The sequence below is a fragment of the Podarcis melisellensis genome (assembly GCF_964234715.1).
Source record: "Podarcis melisellensis genome assembly, chromosome: 16".
Taxonomy (NCBI): domain Eukaryota; kingdom Metazoa; phylum Chordata; class Lepidosauria; order Squamata; family Lacertidae; genus Podarcis; species Podarcis melisellensis.
Window position 1 is genome coordinate 11,449,253 of NC_138533.1, and position 19,391 is coordinate 11,468,643.

A 19,391-nucleotide genomic window follows, 5' to 3' on the forward strand; every position below is an offset into this window, starting at 1 on the left:
CCAGGGGCAACAAGAGAAAACAACGGTTCTCTTCTTAACGTGAGGCTTTTAAGGGCAAGATGGCGGCGCCCTCAATTTGAGGTAAAAAGAAGAGGATAAGAAGGTTCGAGAGAAGCCGCCCAATTAAAAAGCAGCTTGGACTGTTCCTAGGCAGAGTAACTTTGCGAGCTCTATATTCTGATTGGTGAATTTCAGCCAATCAGAAAAATTCATATTCCCCTCTTGTAATACGCCCGCCCCAACGGGCGTTAGCTGCCCGCCCAAAATCTATCACTGTGCAACGTAGGCGCGGGAAAACGCATGCACAGTTCAAAGCAAAAGGGGTGCTTAACAGATCGTTTGAGTAAATAAAAAAATCAACCGAGGCCGCGTGAACTAAAGGGACCTTTTTTAATTACAGTGGGATCGAAAGAGGAGAGGGCGGGGACGCGAAGGGGCAGCAAGCGCGCATGCGCCGCAACGAAGCGCATGCGTTGTTGCGCCGCTTGCCCTCGTCGACGGGCTGCTGGCTATCTACGCCTGCGCGATGCGCCTCGCTGCCTAGCCGGCCCGTCCTCCGAGCCTGCGCGGCAGCCATTTTCGCCAGGCTGCGCTTGCGCGTTAGAAGTAGTCGAAGGCGAGGGAGCCGTGGTCGAGGGGGGAGCGCTGGTGGACGGCGCAGGCGCGGGCGCGCGCGCCGAACTCGGACTGCAGGGGTGTAGGCCTCCGCTGAGGGAAGAGCGAGCGAGCGTGAGAGCCCCGCGCAGGCGCAGTCCCTCCGGAGCGCCTTTCGTTCGCTTAATTCCTCCTCCTCCTCCCCCCTCCCTCCTCCTCCGCCCCCCCTCATCCGCGGAGCGCGCGCGCCATGGACGTGAAGCGGCTGAAGGTGACGGAGCTGCGGGCCGAGCTCGGGCGGCGAGGCCTGGATTCGCGCGGCTTGAAAGTGGAGCTGGCCCAGCGGCTCCAGGAGGCCTTGGACGCCGAGATGTTGGCGGCCGGGCCTGAGGAGGCCGGGGCGGAGTCGGCAGCCGCGGCGGCGGCCGGGCAAAGCCTCGGCAGGCCCCGCTTGGGAGGCGGCGAAAACAACGAGGGCGGCGGCGACGACGAAGAAGACGAGGAGGACGAGGAAGAGGACGAGGACGAAGAGGCGCTGCTGGCGGACGAGGAGGAGCAGCAACGGGAGGCGGCGAGCGGCGGCCAGGCCCAGGCCCAGCCCCAGCAGGCCGGCGAGCAGCACGAAGGCCAGGCCCAGCCAGGCGGCAGCGGCGGCGGGGTCAACGGCGCCCAGCGGCCTTCGAAGGAGGAAGGAGGCGGCGGCGGCGGGGTTGGCGAGGAGGCGGCGGGAGAGGCGGCGGCCAAGGAGGGAGCCGAGCAAGAGGGTAAGGCGGGAATCGTGGCTGGGCTGGTTGGGGGGGGGCGGAGTGTAACGGTCGCTTCGCATCGCGGCTGTTGGCCGCCAGGCAAAGCTCCTGCCTACGTTGTTGGTGGGCTGCCTCTGGTTTAGGGGACGCATCCGGCGAAGTTCTGCTCAGGAGCTTCCCCGAGCTGAAACGGGCGGATCCAGATGCAGGTGGTGTCGATGCACTCCAGCGGGCGAGCGTGGGATGCAACCCCCCAGTCCATTGATTTCATAGGCGAGAACCGTTCCTGAAGTGCACCATTTCGGATCAGTGAACTTAGCAGAAGTTTCAATGGGCCTCCTCAGAGCAGGGCTGACGTCGGATGAAAGCACACAGTAAAGCCCCGTGTCTTTATTCGTTTCTCATCAGCATCCTCATTGTTATTGATACTTATACGTTGTAGTATTAGGGTTGCATGCAACCGTGTTCTGCAAACTAGACTCATTGAAATAAATGGCCCCAAGTTAGTAACGTCTATTAATTTAACTGGATCTACCCCGTGTATCACTATAGTTGGGTACCACCCTGTGTTTATTCTACCTACGTATTGCCATCATTATTACTACCTATTTGTTGAGAGGTATCTCAACCTATTTTCTGTTACCACTAATGCTGCTTTTATTTGTTGTCACCCCTGTGTTGTCATTCTTATCCTCGTTGTGAGGCATTCTGAAGGGCAGCTATGCCACAGCACAGCCTGTGCATCTTTTACTTGCAATTAACTTGTGTTGGATTGGTGGTGCTAACCTGCACATTAATGTGCATATGGATGGGATGCACAGGGTTGCAGCTTCAGTGAATCTCGCTTCTGGGTAAAAATGTATAGGATTTTGGCTGTTGAATTGTATTTTTGTGTGCACTTTACCCAGAAGTAAGCTCCCAATTAACACAATAGGATTAGCTTTTGAGTAAACATGTGTATTGTGGTAGATCTCTAATGGCCCAGTGACTTGTTGTAGAACAAAAGTAAAATACTCAACAGGTTTATTGTGTGCCAACAGGTAAATTCATAGCTGCAGAAGATGGTGTTATCACCAATTAACCGCTGTTGTGAATAGCCAGTGTGCAATTTATATGCAGTTGACCTAGCATAGAAATGTCACAATTCTACTGTCTCACCAGATTTTCTGTTATTATAGCTCTTTTAGTCATGGTACTTTTTCCCTCATATATAGCCATTACTGTATATATATCACTGTAATAGTAACTGAACTACTTCTCTGTTGATGCTTGTTTCCATCTTTTTTCTCTTTCCTCCCCCTGAATTGAATTTTAAATTGGAAGCTCCTCGGGGCAGGGACCTTTTTTGTTATACAGTAAAAAATACAGTAGAAGTCGATAGAACTTAATTGTGTATAAATAATTTTTTTGTAAGAATCCCAGTCTTTGGCTGGCAGTAAGTGGTCCATAAGAAATTAGCTCTTGTGAAGAGGTGTGCACATTAATGGCTCAGTATAAAATAATAATAATCTATGTAGTAGCTAAATTGTTGTAAGTCAGGAAATATCTAATTTAAATTATGGCTGTGGTCCTAATATATTTGCTGCCCTGTCTCTTTTTCCTTTCCATAAATGGGCATTATACTTTGTCAGGGTTGGTGTAAATAAGGTTATTAAGATATGAGAGACAGTCTTGGAGTAGAGGAGTGTGAGATTGAATTAGGACAAGGGGTTCTTAATCTGTGGCCCATGGACCCCAAAGAGGGCCATGGATGAGCTGGGGGGCGGCGGCTATCAACTAGGCCCATAAAGAGAAGATTTTTTATTTCATTTACTTCCTGTTACTTTGAGAATTGTCTTTGGGGGGGGGGATTTCTGAGGAAGGGGTCAATAGCTTTTAGCACAGGCATCCCCAAACTCGGCCCTCCAAATGTTTTGGAACTACAATTCCCATCATCCCTGACCACTGGTCCTGTTAGCTAGGGATGATGGGAGTTGTAGTCCGAAAACATCTTGAGGGCCAAGTTTGGGGGTGCCTGTTTTAGCAGATTCTTAAAGAGGTCTGTGGCCCCAAAAAGGCTAAGAATCACTGGACTAGGGGGTCCTTCATTTGAATCTCCACTCAGCCATGAAGCTCAGTGCTGTCCTTTAGCTGTTCACTCTCCCAATCTATCCTGGTTAACAGGGCTGTTGTAAGAAAAAAATGTTGGTTGTGTACTCTACCTTGAGCTCCTTAGAGGAGGAGTAGGATGAAAATGTGTGTGTGTGTGTGTGTGCGCGTGTGTAGCACTTGTGAGGAGTCTAAATTACTAGATTAAATTCTTAAGGGCTAGTTCCCTATGGACAGGGATCTTTTTGTTTTGTTTTGCTGGTAAGATTCTTTGTAAAGTTTCATCTATGATGGATTGTGTGTATAAATGTTAGTAATGTTGCAATTATAATTATTATTCAATTTTCTACACTTGGTAGACAGGAGAGAGAGGGTTGTTTATACAATTTATCAATTTCTGAATGTTTGCCACAGGAAAGTAACATTAGCATAATAAATGCATTATAAATATATTATGCATTTTAAGTGTTCAAATCACTGAACATTAGCATTTTGTGGTTGTGATGTGACGCTTGTATACGGATGCCTAAAAGTTCACAGCAAAGGTGTGATTTGTACTTAGGACTCGTAAATTGTATTCTCACTGCTTTGGGCTATCAGTTTGCTAAGAAGACCTATTAAGTACACTGATGTAGTGCAGTGCCGTGGTCTTGGGCCTTGAACTAGAAGTTGCTGAAAGTGTTTTATTCAGTACTGCTGCCAAATGTGTGTTTAGGGGAAAGCACATCAGACTTTTCAGTCTCTGATACTTTTACTTTCTTTTACTTTCTTTCTTTTTTTCTGGAATAAACTGTCCTTGAGGTTTTTTTTAAACCTGCTGGTATCCAAGCATAGCTATAAAAAGTATTCTCAGTTTGTAAGCAGCTGCAGGTAACCAAAGTATGTTCTCCAGGCTTATTCACACGAAATGCACTAAGGGTGACTTATGTGCATTGTTTGGTTAAGTGGTAAACACTCTGAAAAATTGGTTTGGAAAACTAGTATTTCAGATTTATGCATGGTGATGTTTGGCTGTTATCAAGTTCATGAGACCACACGACAGATTCTCAAGAGGAAAACTTTAGTTGCTGTACTGTCTCTAAAGGTTTGTTTTATTCTTAAGAAAGCTAGGCAGTTCGGCTACAATCTTAAACACTTGCTAGGAAGTAAACCTCATTGACTATAGCTGGGCTTACTTCCTAGGGGAACATGCATAGGCTTAGGTTATAGCAGTTCCATGTGTGGCTCCTAAGTTGTGTGGTTGCTGATTGCTGTTTGCTAGCACTACTTTTGCTACCTGTCTATGGTTGCAAATTGAAATATGCTTTTACAAAAGACATGTTATGGTGCATCATTGAAATAGGCTATTCAGAGGTAAATGGTCTTTCTTGTGCCTATTTAGTACTATGCTGTTTCTTGATAAAGCAATTAACATATTGGGAGTAATGCTGATATTTAGCATATGCTTCATTCTCCTTAGAAATTGGAAATACATTGAACCCTGTTTTGATGAGAAAATGGTGGTGGGGCACTCTGAGTAGTATTTGACACGAAAGGAAGAAATAGGAATTTATCCTTAGGCACACATTACTTAATACCCTCAAGATCTACATGTGGGCTTAGGGTGTGTCACATCTTTGCCATAAATCTGTTTTGAAATTTGATTTGCAGTATGAAGTGTCACCCTAGTACTTAACACATGCCTGCATCAGTCTTACAGATGTGGAGGCTTTGTTCCTATCTTCTGCATCAGGCATAATGCCACTGAAAGCTTGCAGACCTTATTGATGTAGATGTAAAATAAAACGTGCGCTAAAGAACTGGAGGCTTGAGAGAATCAGAAAATGTAAGACATCTGCCCACAGACCAAAATGGAAGAATGAAGCATATCACTTTGACTTCCAGGAGCCTCACTAAATCCATGGTTAACTGTTAGCGAAAAAGGAGACACAAGGCTTGTTTATAAAGATTTCCCTTAGGTTGATCACAGGGGATTTAGGCTACCCTAGGAGTCCTAGATAAACACCTTATGTGTGTTTCATTCCAAGGTAAGAGAGGCCAGAAGGGGCTTATACATGCAAGTGTGTTTGCTTTCAACAAAATTTCTTTTGTTTTTGTGCTTGTGTTTTCTTACAGCAAATGAGGATGATGAGAAAGCAAAGCAGGCTGGACCAGACGGAGAACGCCATGGACTAAAAAGACAGCGGGATGAGAAGGACGAGCACGGCCGTGCTTACTATGAGTTCCGAGAGGAAGCATATAATAGCCGGTGAGATGTGGGTCATTTTGTCCAGAAATTCATGCTAGGTGGCCAATGAAGTTCATACAGAACACTAAACTGTGGGTTTAGTGCTTTGTGAATGAACACAAGCAAAGCATCAATTTCACACACACACACACACACACACACTCATCCCACATGGCTGGGAGGAGGACTTGGGCAGAGTTTAGTTTCACTTTTGCAGAATTGTGGCTTAGTGTTGTGTTTGAACCAGAGGGTGGTGTCTTTGAAGCAAACTCTTGTAAGTATCAAAGTCAAACAACATAGGAACATGGACCATGAACCTGACTTGTTCTGACTACCTAGAGATTGTTTTAATATCTGGTTTGAAAAGAATGCTAAATCAGGATGAAGGGCAAGCAGATGTGAGAACGAGGTTCCAGGGATTATCATGGTGTTTGTGATATTGCTTTGTTTTCTTCTACATACCAGTTTTTTACTGGATGCTTTTTTAATGTGACCTTGTTGGTTGTTCCTTTATATTCAATATAGATCCAAGTCTCCGCCACCACCAGAGGAGGAGGCTAGAGAAGAGGATGATGAGAATACTGTGATCCTGGACACATGTATGTGCTTATTTTGTATGCTATGTGAACTGTGTAATGACAAATTTAAATATAATTTCATAGAAAAGTCAGGTCTGCTGTAGTATAGTAAGGCTGCAATGGAAAGTTTTTGTGTTTTTTGTTTTGTTCATTTTTAAAAAAAAAAAATAAAAGCAAGATAGCAAGCCTTGCTATAACTCTGATCAGTTTGCCAACCCTAAGTAGTATAGAACTTAAAAGACCTGGAGTTGTATTAAATGTTAGTCATACTCTGAGTAGACTCATTGAATTGAATGGACATTACTAACCTAGATTCATTATTTCAAATTCTTTTAAGTCTTTATCCTATTTCTCCCTTCACTGTATAAGGCAAGGGTTGGGAGAAGCAAAAATGGAAGGTGTGGGAGAAAAGCCCTTTACAAGTGATGAATTTAGTCCTCTTACAAGAGTGATCTGTTCCTCCTCCAGTGAGGTGGCAAGCCTGGCCTCCTACCTGTTCAGATTGCTCCCAACATCTGCATGTGATTCTTAATTATCCCTGGAAGGAACGTGTCCTTCCCAACAGGGAAAAAAAATCCCTTCTACGTTCCCTACAATGTATACCTTTTCTGTAACTTAACCTGAGAGGATTTGGGCACTTCAGTGGTGATATGTTTAGGAGTTTAGAAGTCATTATGAACAAAAGGATTACAGAAAGCCTCAAAATCTGATCACTGATCCACATCTCAGGTTTCTCTTTTGAAATTATTTTGCAATGGCAGACATCACACACATGCTGGCTTTAAATGCATCCTGCTTTCCTTTCTTGCCCAGATACATCCGATCTCCACTTCAGAGCTACCAAGGACCGCTACGGAGGCCAGCCTCTGTTCTCCGAGAAGTTCCCTAATCTGTGGTCTGGGGCAAGAAGCACACATGGAGTGAAAAAGGGGAAGGTCTGCTTTGAGGCAAAGGTAAGGACGTTTCCTCAGGGGAACACATAATCCACGTTGAGACTTCTTGGAGCTTTCAGCAGCAAGTGTGGTCTGAGCTAGTTAGAGTGATCATTTCAACCGGCTGCAGCTTGGAGTTGTTTTTCATTGTGAATGGCATAGTGTAGCACTTGGACCCCTCCAGATCAGTATGAAGTGGACATTTAAGAGTCATTGTTAGTCATATTCAGAGGACGCTCATTAAAATTAATAGACATCACTAACCTGGGTCTATTAATTTTTATTGTTGGATACAACTCTTACTGCACAGTTCTGTTTTTAAAGTAAGTGGAGTCTCATTTCTGTGAAGGTTGTTGAGGCGCAAGTTAACAAAGTTTATGTTGCCATTCCTTCACTTCCTATTGCTAGTTGGGCCTGCACAACAGCTTATAACGATGACAAAATTCAGGGCCAATAAATGTATATATGTATACACAACACGTGTGTGTGTGTGTGTGTGAGAGAGAGAGAGAGAGAGAGAGAGAGAGAGAGAGAGAGTGTCACATGTTGGATAGGTGAATTTCATCTGCCAAGGAATTGAGGCTTGAGGTATTGTTACTAGTTTATTTTAATTTAGGTCACTTTTAGGTTGCCTAATAAATGTTGCCTAGGTGATCCACAGTTTTAGAACAAAAAAATAATTATTGCAATAAAAGCAAAAAGCAACACAGCAATAGCTGCAAATGTGTCCTTTAAAAACACATAGTATAATCCAGTTGGTGTTATTCCAGTGATGAAAGGCACCCATTAGCAGCTGGGGGGGGGAATTTTTTGGCAATTCCACTTCCTCCATTCAGGCTCCCCAACCAGATTTGCTCTGGAGGACCCCCAGCCCTCCAACATAAATTGGATTCCAGCCAAGGAACAGAAGAATAAAAATACAGAACACTTACCCAATCAAAGCAGAAGGCAGTAGTATAATGTGTAATCAGAACATAATGGTGAATTATATATTTCTTTTCTTTTGGTTGGAGGAAGATGTTTTGTACTGCAGAAGTTGCCTTAAATGGGATCATCTGTGAGGGCCATTTTGGGTCTTCTTGGGCTGATATTTAAATAAAGATCATTGTGTCGTTTTGCAATTGGACTTGGGTGCATACACAAACCTTTTCTACAAGCTTCCTAACATTTTTCTCAAATGGGCTTCGCCCCTTCATCTGCCTTAGGTGACACAAAACCTCCCGCTGAAGGAAGGGTCCACAGAGAACCAGTTGCTTCGCGTTGGATGGTCTGTTGATCTCTCTCGTTCACAGCTAGGTAAGCAGTACCTCCTTTCCGGCAGCAATGCAGCGCAACTAAGCTGGCGCCGCCTGGGGGAAGAAATCGCAGTTCTCAAGGTGAAGTCACCATAGTAAGTGTTGCTCTCTTCTAGGTGAGGATGAGTTTTCTTATGGCTACGATGGACGAGGGTTGAAGGCTGAAAATGGGCAATTCGAAGACTTTGGTCAGCCCTTTGGGGAGAATGATGTGATCGGTTGCTTTGCTGTAAGTGCAGTGAGCGAGGCCTCGGGCCGGCTCTTGAGGGGCCGCTTCGGTATCTTCGGAGTAGGCCGGGGTAGGGGAAAATGAGGTTCTGTACAGCCAAGGTGTAACTAACAACACAAAGTTAACTCCTGCTCCTTTCCTTGATGCAGTGCCGTTCAGGGGACAACCGTGCACTGCATGTGCCGTCACGAGGTTTGCCTTAATGCTTCTTACTAGAACGTCCCCATAACTGGCTGTGGTGTTCAACCAGGGCAGCTAAAAGCCAGCTTTGCCTTCCATTGCTTTGTCTTCAGGAGGCTATTAGAACATGGCTTTGAAAGCATGTGACAGTGTGAGGAAGGTGTGTGTGTGCCCATTCCACGGGGACTTGCCGGTCACATGCTTGCGCATCCTGTGTTACAGAACTTTGACAGTGAAGAGGTGGAGCTGTCCTTCTCCAAGAATGGGGAGGACCTAGGTGTGGCCTTCCAGATCAACAAGGAGCTGCTCGGCGACCGAGCTCTTCTGCCGCATGTGCTGTGTAAAAACTGTGTCGTGGAGCTGAACTTCGGCCAGAAAGAGGAGCCTTTTTTCCCAGTTCCTGAGGACTTCATCTTCATCCATGCCGTCCCCGTTGAGGATCGAGTGCGCACTCCCCTGCCACCCAAAACTCCTGGAGAGTGTGAGGTAATAAAACAGACTTGCATGTTTCACTTCCTAGAGGGGCTTCTCTTGCGTCCCAGTAATACAGTGTTATGATGCTGCTGCTTAATCTTTTAACTCTAATGGATAATCTAGCGGTGAAGACTCTGTCTTTTACCTAATTCTGGTGAATTAGGTCATATCCACACATTCCGCTTACTGTAAATCCAATTTAGCCTGCTTGGCTTCCCCCAAAGAATCCTGGGAACTGTAGTTTGTTGAAGGGGGTAAGAATTGGAATTTTAAACATATGTTGTGGATGTGACCTTAGATAGGAAGGGGATATGTATTGAAAGGGTCCAGAAAATTGTGTGTTCTAATTGCAGGGCAGGGAGGGGTAGTGGTAAGAGAGGGCCTTCTCTGTGGTTAGCCCCCTTGCGTTGAAAGGCATTTCACAGCATAGATGAAATCTTAATGGAGCTTTGGCAACTGCTGTCTTAACAGGGACTTGCATGGCCCAACAGCACAGTTAGCACCAGTTCCCTTTAACTTTTCTAAATTTGTGGGCTTGCTTACTCTCTTCCTGCTCCCCATTCTAGGTGCTGCTTATGGTTGGGCTGCCAGGATGCGGGAAAACCCACTGGGCACAGAAGCACATCCAGGAGAATCAAGATAAGCGCTACAACGTCTTGGGAACAGGCATTGTTCTCTGCCAAATGAGGGTAAGACATTAGAGGTCACTTCCACTTTTCAGTCTGTGTATACTTCCAGAGGGTGAATCTGAGGTCTGAGCGAATTGGGTGGCGTAATTGCAGATTAAACCTTGACTTGGCCATCTTGCCTTCATAATCATCGATGTAAGCAAAAGCAAGGGTTTTTTGAACTCACTTCTCTGTAGAAGACAGACAGAGTTTTAGAGAAGACAAGAGAGAACCCACAAACAACCCAAGAATGTCAGCAGGGCAGTATGGTGGAGACACCCTGGAATACAGAATTGACCTGGAATAACATCCCTATTGTCAGTTCCTAAACTCTTAACCGTGTAAAGTAGTGGCTTGTGGTGTGCGTGACATTTCTCCTTGATTTGTTCTGTCTCCATATCCCCCCCCCTTTATCAGACAAAGGGCACTGAAGTTGAAGAGGTCCTGGACACTGCAGCTAAAGACCAACTGCTTCAGCAAGCTGCCCGTTGTGTTAGTAAACTGGTCCAGATTGCTCCCAGGACAAAGCGAAACTTCATTCTCGATCAGGTATTTTTACATAAGTGCTGAGGGGGTTTAGTTCCAAGGAGGTAGGCAATGAAGTTAGAAAATCCAAAGTGTTCATACAGTCTCCACGCAAGTTGACAAACAGGATTTCTCTGATGACTGGGTATGTGAGGAAGGGTCTTTGTCACAACATTTTAGTGGGCCTGTTCTTCTCCGTGTTGTTAGAGTGATGGCAGTGACATTCAGAAAACGGCATCAGAACAGAAGGAGCTACTGGGAAGGGCAAATAATAGCCTTCCGTTAAATACATGCTTAGGACACAGGTGGAGAACATGGGGTCCTTGAGGTCCTACCAGCCTCAGCCAAAATTGTCAGCAGTCAGGGGTGATAAGAGTTGTGCTGGCAACATCCATTCCCCACCACTGGTTATGAGGAGGGTGCTTTTACAAAAAGCAAGACAGGGTAAGGCGGGAGATGAGTTCTTAACATGTGGAGAGATGAATTAAACTTATCACCGTACTTTTAGAAGCAATTCCTGCCCCTGATGGAAGTCCACTAGAAGTCTGATTATAATTAACGACTGTACTGTTTTGGTTCATTTTCATTCCTGCTTGGCTATGGTTTCAGGGAGCCCCTTAATGACTTTTGGCCATTTCTGAGAGGAGGTGCTCTTGCTATCTTTAAGACCCGCATGTTTTCTCCCTTTTAGTGTAATGTGTACAATTCTGGACAACGGCGGAAGCTGCTCCCTTTCAAGGGTTTTGTGCGCAAGGTGATTGTGTTGGTTCCCACCGAAGAAGACTGGGAAGATAGGCTGGAGCAGAGGGAGGAAGCTGAAGGAGAAGATGTGCCTGAGTCTGTGATGCTGGAAATGAAAGGTAGCCTCTGCATAAAGGGTCTGTGGGAACTCGAGCAAAGTGGTGGTGTTGGGGCTTCAGGTTTGTTTTCCCTGTTGAAAAGAACTTTCTTCTAATGATTCTGCACTTCCTCTTCCTCCTGTGATCCCAGCCAACTTCTCTCTTCCGGAGAAATGTGATTTCATAGATGAAGTCCTGTACCAAGAGCTTGCAAAGGAGGAGGCCCAGCCCCTCGTCACCAAATACAAGGAAGAGGCCAGGAAACTGCTCCCACCCTCCGAAAAGCGGACGAACAGACGTAACAACCGCAACAAACGCAACCGCCAGAACCGCAACCGCGGCCAGGGATATGGTGAGGGTTTGCAAGTAGCAAGGGCTGCTCTCCAGAGGTACTCCTGACACTCTTCATTCATCTTTTTGCTGAGGACAGCTGTGGGCTTCCGGTTCCCCAGGTCCCAAAGGAAATCCCGTGCCTCTCTGATAGTAGCACTTGCCTCACTCTTGCCCAAAAGACTTCCCCAATTCCTGTTCAACTCATTCTTGGCTCCTTGTGGGTTTAGCTCTCTCCCTTTGGAGCCTAGGGTACTTGTGAGAAGTTCTGACCGTGCAGGATAATTGTATGCACACTTAGAGGACTTGGCTGCAGCAGTTTTTTTACTAAGATTTTTACTAAGATTTATTTAGATTCATTAAGTCACATCTGCGGGCTTGATGTCTGTTTTAGGGGTCACATTCAGACTAACCTCATGCTGCTTCCTTTGCTCGGCCGTCCAGTGACCATTTTTACCAAATGATGTTGGCAGGGGCAGATGGAGGTGTTGGGAGCCCAGCAACATCTGAAGGGCCACAGATTTCCCACCCCTGTCCTAAGCTTTCATCACCTCCCCCTCCCCATTATGTACCAGTCTCATTTCCCCTTCCCCCTTGATTATAAGCCTTGTTTCCACCTTCTGGAGCAACAGCCTGGGGCATCTGCTCCCTTAGTTAATTTATCATGTCTTATCTCCCACCTTTCCTTTCCAAAAGACGGCTACCAGCAGAGAAGGAACCAGAGACAAGATTTCTCATTTGGATCACACAGCCACGAGCAATTTTGAAACACCCAAATTCCTTATTCCCTGTCAAGAGTGGTTCATCTTGAATCCCCCATCCACCCACCCCGTCCTTTTGCATAGCTGCTTACTGCCCCCCCCCCCGTCCAGCTTCTTTCTGTCTCCCACCTCTGGCTCTATACCAGCTGATCTGTCTCCTGCTACTTAACCCTCTGCTTTGCACTTCCACTACTTCTCTATAGCTTCTGCTCAAGCCCATAACAGAAATGTAGCTTCCACAGTAGAGCAGGCGGTCCTTTGTAGTCATTTTGGGGAAGGCTGGAAATCTTGAAAACTCTCACTGAGAGTGTTGTTGTTTTTCTTTTTGGCAGCTCAGCCCAGGCATCCAAGTATGCAGCACCCTCCCGGGCTGCTGTGTGAGTAGCCTAATGCTCTGTGGGAGGTGGGGCAAAGCATGGGGCGGTGGGGATGGGAGAAGTGGGGAGGTCACAATTTACCTTGCTTTGGGGTAGAGGACCGGGAGGAGTTGGATTGGGGCAGTGGGTAGTGATTCGAACACCATTTGCGGAGAAATAGGCACACTTAGGATAAGATGGGTTGTATTAGTTGTCAGCTTTCTAAGGGAACCGTCTATCCTTCTCCCCCCACCATGCCCCCTTGTGAATTTAGGAAAGTGGGGTGAGGTTTGGCTGGCCAGCAAGCTGCAGGAAAAAGCCTTGGCTGATCCTAATGTGTTTGCAAGTGGCGAATGTTCTCTTGCATCTTTGGCCTATGCTTCCTAAAAAAAACGAATGCACCTGAGCTGCCCTGCCCCCCCCCCGGCTCAAGTCCTGCTTCTCCACACAAAAAAGAGAGATGCCAGGTTGACTGTTCAGTGCTTCTTAATATTTTCACTTAAGCTGGCACTGCTGTCTGACACATCTTTGTTTTGTTACATTCCCCGCCCCCAGCTGGTGGCCAGCGCCGAGGAGGCTACAACAATCGGGCTTATGGGCAGCAGCAACAGCAGCAGCAGCAGTACTGGGGGCAGCCTGGAAACAGAGGTGTAAGTATATCCCTTTGGATTTTCTTTGCCCAAGTTTGATAAGTTAGGTTTGATACTCTTAATCAGGAAGACATAACGGGGCCACTTCCCCCCCTTCCATATTGTGAAATTTCAAGTGATTTCCTCTTAGCGACCTTTGAACCTAGGAAGCCGCCTTAGACGAGAGTCAGACCACTGATCCATCTAGCTCAATATTGTGCTACACTGACTGGCAGTGTATGGGGTTTCAGAGTCCAGCCTTATTCCAAAGACGTCCAGGATTAAACATGGGACCTTTTGCATGCAAAGCAAATCCTCTTCCAGTTGCCCTCTGAAGCCACACTGGCCTCCTGTGGGAGGAAGGGCAAGATATAAACAGAATAAAAAAATAATAAAGTGAGAGTGGCTGGCCCAGCACCCATCAGCCCTGGCCAGTGTGTCCAATATCCAGGAATGATGGGAGTTGAAGTCTAGCAACTCCAGGAAGGCCAGAGGTTAGCCACTTTTCCTTGAACAGGCTATATGTTAAGGGGCAGTGCCAGATATATGTCTCTGCATCTAATCTGCTCCTTCAATCCACAGGGATATCGTAACTTCTACGAGCGATACAGGGGGGACTATAATCGGTTCTACGGGCGTGATTATGAGTACAACAGATACAGAGACTACTACAGGGACTACAACCGAGAGGTAAGAGGCTGCATACCATGAGTTGTATCCAATGTTAGTCCTACGAAGACATATTGAAATGAATGGACACGGCTAACTTAGGTCAGAGGGCCTGCTCTGACAGAAGCTAGTTGGACACAGTCCCATGCTTTTAGAATAGTGGTTTTTGCACTTCGCTGTCTCTGTTCCTGGAGACAACTACTGCTGGAACTCTCATCTGCTTTGGTTCTAGCAGTGTTGCATCTAAAGGCCTTCCAGACCACAAAAGCTCTGGGTACAAGAAGTCTTGGTTCCAGAATTTATTAAGAGAAACTTTTGGCTTTGACTAGAGTAAAGAAAGGGGTTGGAGGGTGAGAAGTAGGTAATTGATGTAGGGAACCTCAGGTCCTAATCCACCTCTGCTTTCAAAGCAACAACATGGCACTATTTAAAATCACCGCTTCAGTTCCCCACCTCTACAATAGGACTGCTTATCTTAGATTATCCATTATTTGTGTACTCCAACCTTGCCCAAACCAGGTGCCCCCCAGAGTCCAAAGCCTCTGGAGGGCACCAGTGCATTCACTTCATCAGCACGTAAATAACATGAATGGTGCCCAACCTGTTTTTTGTAGGAGATGAGAGGCCCTTTGCTCTTGAGCACACTCATACCCTACTAGCAGCATAATAACAACTCTCATTGTCCTTTTTTTTTTTTAGTGGCAGAACTACTACCAAGACAGAGACCGATACTACAGGAACTACTATGGAGGATACCAGGGGTACCGGTGAAACCCCAACCATCTCCACCCTTCAGCCAACCAGCGAGGCTCTATTTGGGGGGCAGGGGGGTGTCTGTCACTTCCCAAGACACAACATAATGGATGTGGGGCTGTTGGGGAAAGTGGCAGCAGGGTTGAGGGGGGCGGGAGGGGGAGGTTAAAAAAAAAAAAGAAATTGTAAATTTTTTTTAAAGTTTGTTGAAAAGAATATTGTCTTATTCTATAAAAAAAACAAAAAAACATTTCAAACCTAGTTTAGACATTTGTAATCAAAACGTTTGCGCAAACAGGAGAGCAGCACTTAGCGCTGCCTGTGATTGGGCAGGAAAACATGACATCATAGAGCAGCTGGACGGGAAGGGAGGTGCAGGGCTCACATGGCAAAGGGGGAGGTGCAAATGAGGGCATGCAGGGATAAGGGGGTGGCTGTTTGGGTGGAGGGAAGGGGATGGGATACAACTTTTGGCTTCTCCTAACTCATGCAGAAAAACAGCACTTCCTGAGCATTGTCACTCTATGTTTCCAGCCCAGGGTGGTGGCGGCATGAATGTTCTTCCTTCTAGTTGAACCAAGGAAACCTTTCCCCATCCTGTAGGGGAGCGAACAAGAGAGGTCTTGATGTTCCTCTTTCAGAGTTCGGCCTACATTTTCAGACAGTGAATTGCCAGGAGGCTTGTTTGACCTCGTGTCGCTCAGGCCACAGAGGCTTTTCTTGAGCTTTCTCCCTTTTCTGCAGGCTCCTCACCTTGAAATCTCAGCGGCTTGCTTATTTGTGACCCATCAGATGGAAGGAAGCAGAGGAGTTTAGTTCGCCCCGTTCCCAAGTTCTTCCCGGGTCAAAGCAAGCTGCCTTGGGTGCCCTTCCTGCACCCTCCTTCCTTTCCTCCCAAGGCTTAGTTGGCCCTCTCATCATCTCTATAGTATCTGTCCTCTTTTTTTCTTTTTCTTCTTAAGTGGAGTGGAAAGAACATTTTTCTCAGGGTTTCTGCAGGATCTTCTCATTGTTAGCACCTAACATGTATATAAGCAAAACTGCAAGCATGTAACTGTCACCTTTTGAGAAGCTTAGTGCTGAGAATACCAACTGGTTTTATACAGTCATTGTGGGGGAAGGGGGGTGTTCTGTCCTTGTGGTTTTGATAAACTGGTAGCCTGTGTAAATAGGAACATGGGGAGGGGCAAAGTGGATCTGCGCTTGTGGGGTGGGTGGGGTGACAGGTGTGTGTATATGTGTGTGTGTGTCCTTGAAAAATGTTGGCTTCTTGATCCTGGCCCTTTGATGAAGCTTAATTATTTTTCCAGTTCCTAGAGGCTTCTATTGATGCTTCCACTTTTCTTTTTCCTTTTTTTAACCACACTAGTGTGCCTAGCTATAATTCTTAAAGCATCCTCTTCCATGTTTGTCCAGTCATGCAGATGGAAGAAAATCTTAGGCTTCTTGGGTCTAGTGGCTGGTGTTCTTTCCGGGATATGGGTGGGAATTTATGCGTGTTGCAGGGGGACCTATTCCTCATCCTGTGGGTTGATTTATTTTGCTTCATCGTAGGCTTTCTTCCACAGAACGATGGGGGACTTTTTACAACAGGATGTTCTTCCTTAAGACACATTGCGTAAATGCTCCCTAGTTTCTTGGTACCACCTTTTTTCCAGCTTGACTAAATTATGTCTGATTCCCAGACACAGGGATTGAAGATTTGCCTCTGTTCCTTGTGATTCACTGTTTGAAATTTTAACACTTGTTTTTCTTTTTAGATTGTTGGGTTTAAATTTATTTTGTTTTGTTTTTTGGCTACACAAGAATTCTCTTTCCAGCCTTTGCAAACGGTTCTTGTCTCCATCCCCAATAAGAATGCTCATTCCTGCATCCCAGCCCGACATAACAGAAGTGGGGAGCCTGCCAAGTCATTTGAAAAGGGGGCTGATGTGGGGTGGGGAGGGAGTGTGGAGGGCAACAGCCACCTCCTCGCCCTCTTGCCTTTTTTTTCAAGTATAGGAGTTAGAGAGAAGCAGGATTCTTCTATCTCCGTGCATGTGTGTATTCAGAATGTGTGGTTGTGTGACAACTGTTTTTATAACAAAGTTAACTGGTATTTTACATGCTTCAGGCCACTAGAAAATATTCTTCCGGGGAAGAAGGGGTTGTGTGTGAGAGAGAGTGCGCACGCAGATAGCTTCATTAACTGAACACTCGCATGGGAGCGTGATAGATTGATGCTGCGGAAAGTTGGTCTTGGGCGTGATTACCAGCATACAGAGTGCCAGCAGCCTTGATGAAAGCAAGAAGGTCCTCGGTCACGCCTCTCCAGGGGATCACTTCGAGAAGTTGCTGATGCTGTTCAGTGGAATAGCTTTTTGGAGCTATGGTCCTTTTAAAAAGTAGAATCTCAAAAGAATGACACACACTTGTCTTCCTGTGTGTGTTTTTGTGTGGGGGGAGGGAATGACTAAAACTGCCGCATCCTAGACCATCAGACTGAGAGATCTTAGCAACTTTAGTAGATGTCTTCTTTTTTCTGCACATTTTTGTAAAAAAAAAAAAGGAAAGGAAAAAAAAAGAAATGGTAAAAATGACAAAAAATAGAAAAAAAATTCAGCCTGTTTAAAATCTGTTAGTGTTTTTCATGATTGTATGTCTTAGTTGCTGTAGATGGAAAGCTCAAGCGAAACGGAGGCTGTAAATGTTTTTACGAACTGTAAAACGTTTAAGTGGCCAGTAAAAAAGGGTTTTGCCATTGAACATGTAACTGTGTGGTTGTTTACATCTGTAACTTTCTTTCCTTAACAATTCTGGCATATGTAGGTTGGAAAACTTCCATTTTTAGAATAAATAATCATTCGCTTGACTCCACATCCTTCTGTTGCTGCGCTGACTTCTTAGGTGTCGTTGTTTAATGCTTTTGGCTTGTCTGTTCTCTCTCCCTCCCCCAAAAATAAAAAACTCAAAGACCAAAGCAATTTGAGGTTCCTCTTCATTCAGGTGAAAGCATATGGATACAGTCTGTGGCAGTCTTGTGCAACCTGGTGTTCACCAGATATTTTGGGGTACTCGCAACTGCTAACCACTGACCATGATAGTTGGGGCTAATGACAGTAACATAACAATGGGAGTGTGCAAAGTGTGAAAGGCTGTTTCGCATATCTTTTTGTGGGTGCTGCAAAATAAGCCATTTGCATCCATTGGTGAAGATCGGATTTCATAAAACAGCGGTTTTACACCCCAGCCCTTTTGTTTAAACGAACTGAAATGGTATTTAGTGGAGCAGTTTATCAGCATAGATTGCAGTGAGGAGAGAAGCAATGTATAGTATTTAGGCTCACATAATGGGGAGGGGGGTTTGCCAGGTTGCATTAACACCAGATACTGCTCTGCCCTTTGTGTGTTAAGTCTGAGTTTCATAATCTTTTAATAAAAGTGCTTTGTCATTTTAAAGTGTTACCGGAAAAAATCCGAGGGCTCCCTTGGACAAAAACAAAGACACCAACCAGGATAACTTGGAGCAAAACAGCAGCCTGTAGGCTTGGCCTTTATTGAACTGTTGCAACAGGGTGTTTCCCTCACTTGCAGGAGAGAGGAAAGACACAGAAAAATGGTGTGCCAGACCTTATAAAAACTTTTGAAATTCCCATCCTGTAGGTCAAGCCCACCCCCAGAAACATCATGCATACATTACAGAAAGGAGGGGTTGAGGGAGGAGTTGTGGTGGTAACCTGAGTGTCCTGTCACCTGGTTGGTTCCCTTCTCCTCCCCATAAGTCATTTTCTGAAGACAAAAGGTCGCAGTTTCCTGCCCCCTGAGGGAAGATCTGATCTTTGTCCTTTGTTCCAGTCCATGCTTAATCCACTCCCATATGCAAGTTCTTTGTGATCTTGATTGTCTTCTGTCTAGGACCATCAGGGTTGGCATAGCAACTGGGCAAGGCTCCTGTGGATGTGCTGGGCTGGCCTGTATCAAACCTTCCCCATTTTTGTAGTCCTTCATGGAGTAAAATAAAAGTGGAACAGTGCAAATCTGATGTATGGTTGATTTTCTATGAATTTATAACAGAAATGTAGTGTCTGAGTGTGTGTGAAGTTTGTACAAACTGAATGGGGGGGTTTCCTGCTACAAAAGGTGGTAACAGTATGGGATAAGGAATCTGCATGTGCTCAACACCTGTTATAGACTACAGTTCTGCTTTCACTTTACAGAGGGTGAAAGGTGACTTGCACATGTTTTGACCAGCTGGTATTCAGATCTAGTTGTTTTTTTAAAAGATGGTTTCCTGTGCAAACACAAACACACACACACACACAAATACTTTATCTACGGGCTCTCAATTTTCTAAATACTTCCCCCTTCAAAGCTGTTTGGACCCTGTATCTGCAAAAATATTTTTTTTGTTCCAAGGAGCAACAGTTGAAGAGCTAGTTGGTGACTAGCAACTCTTGGACCTTTGGCCTCATCTAAAGGGCAATTTTGTATTACATGCTTATCTTTCTCTAGGGCCATGACCCCTAACCACCCCATCCC

The 19,391-nt window shown here is 45.6% G+C and overlaps 1 protein-coding gene across 1 annotated transcript; it reads left to right on the plus strand.

Annotated features, from left to right (window-relative positions):
• The first annotated feature begins 713 nt into the window (after window positions 1–713).
• Window positions 714–17,832, plus strand: HNRNPUL2 (heterogeneous nuclear ribonucleoprotein U like 2). Its single transcript, XM_081891452.1, has 14 exons — window positions 714–1,358; window positions 5,544–5,676; window positions 6,181–6,254; window positions 7,047–7,186; window positions 8,371–8,461; window positions 8,577–8,689; window positions 9,092–9,355; window positions 9,910–10,032; window positions 10,429–10,560; window positions 11,228–11,396; window positions 11,527–11,727; window positions 13,378–13,472; window positions 14,034–14,141; window positions 14,820–17,832. Exons 1-14 carry the CDS (start codon window positions 845–847, stop codon window positions 14,889–14,891), a joined length of 2,229 nt encoding a protein of 742 aa, XP_081747578.1. The 5' UTR covers window positions 714–844; the 3' UTR covers window positions 14,892–17,832.
• The last annotated feature ends 1,559 nt before the right edge of the window (window positions 17,833–19,391 follow it).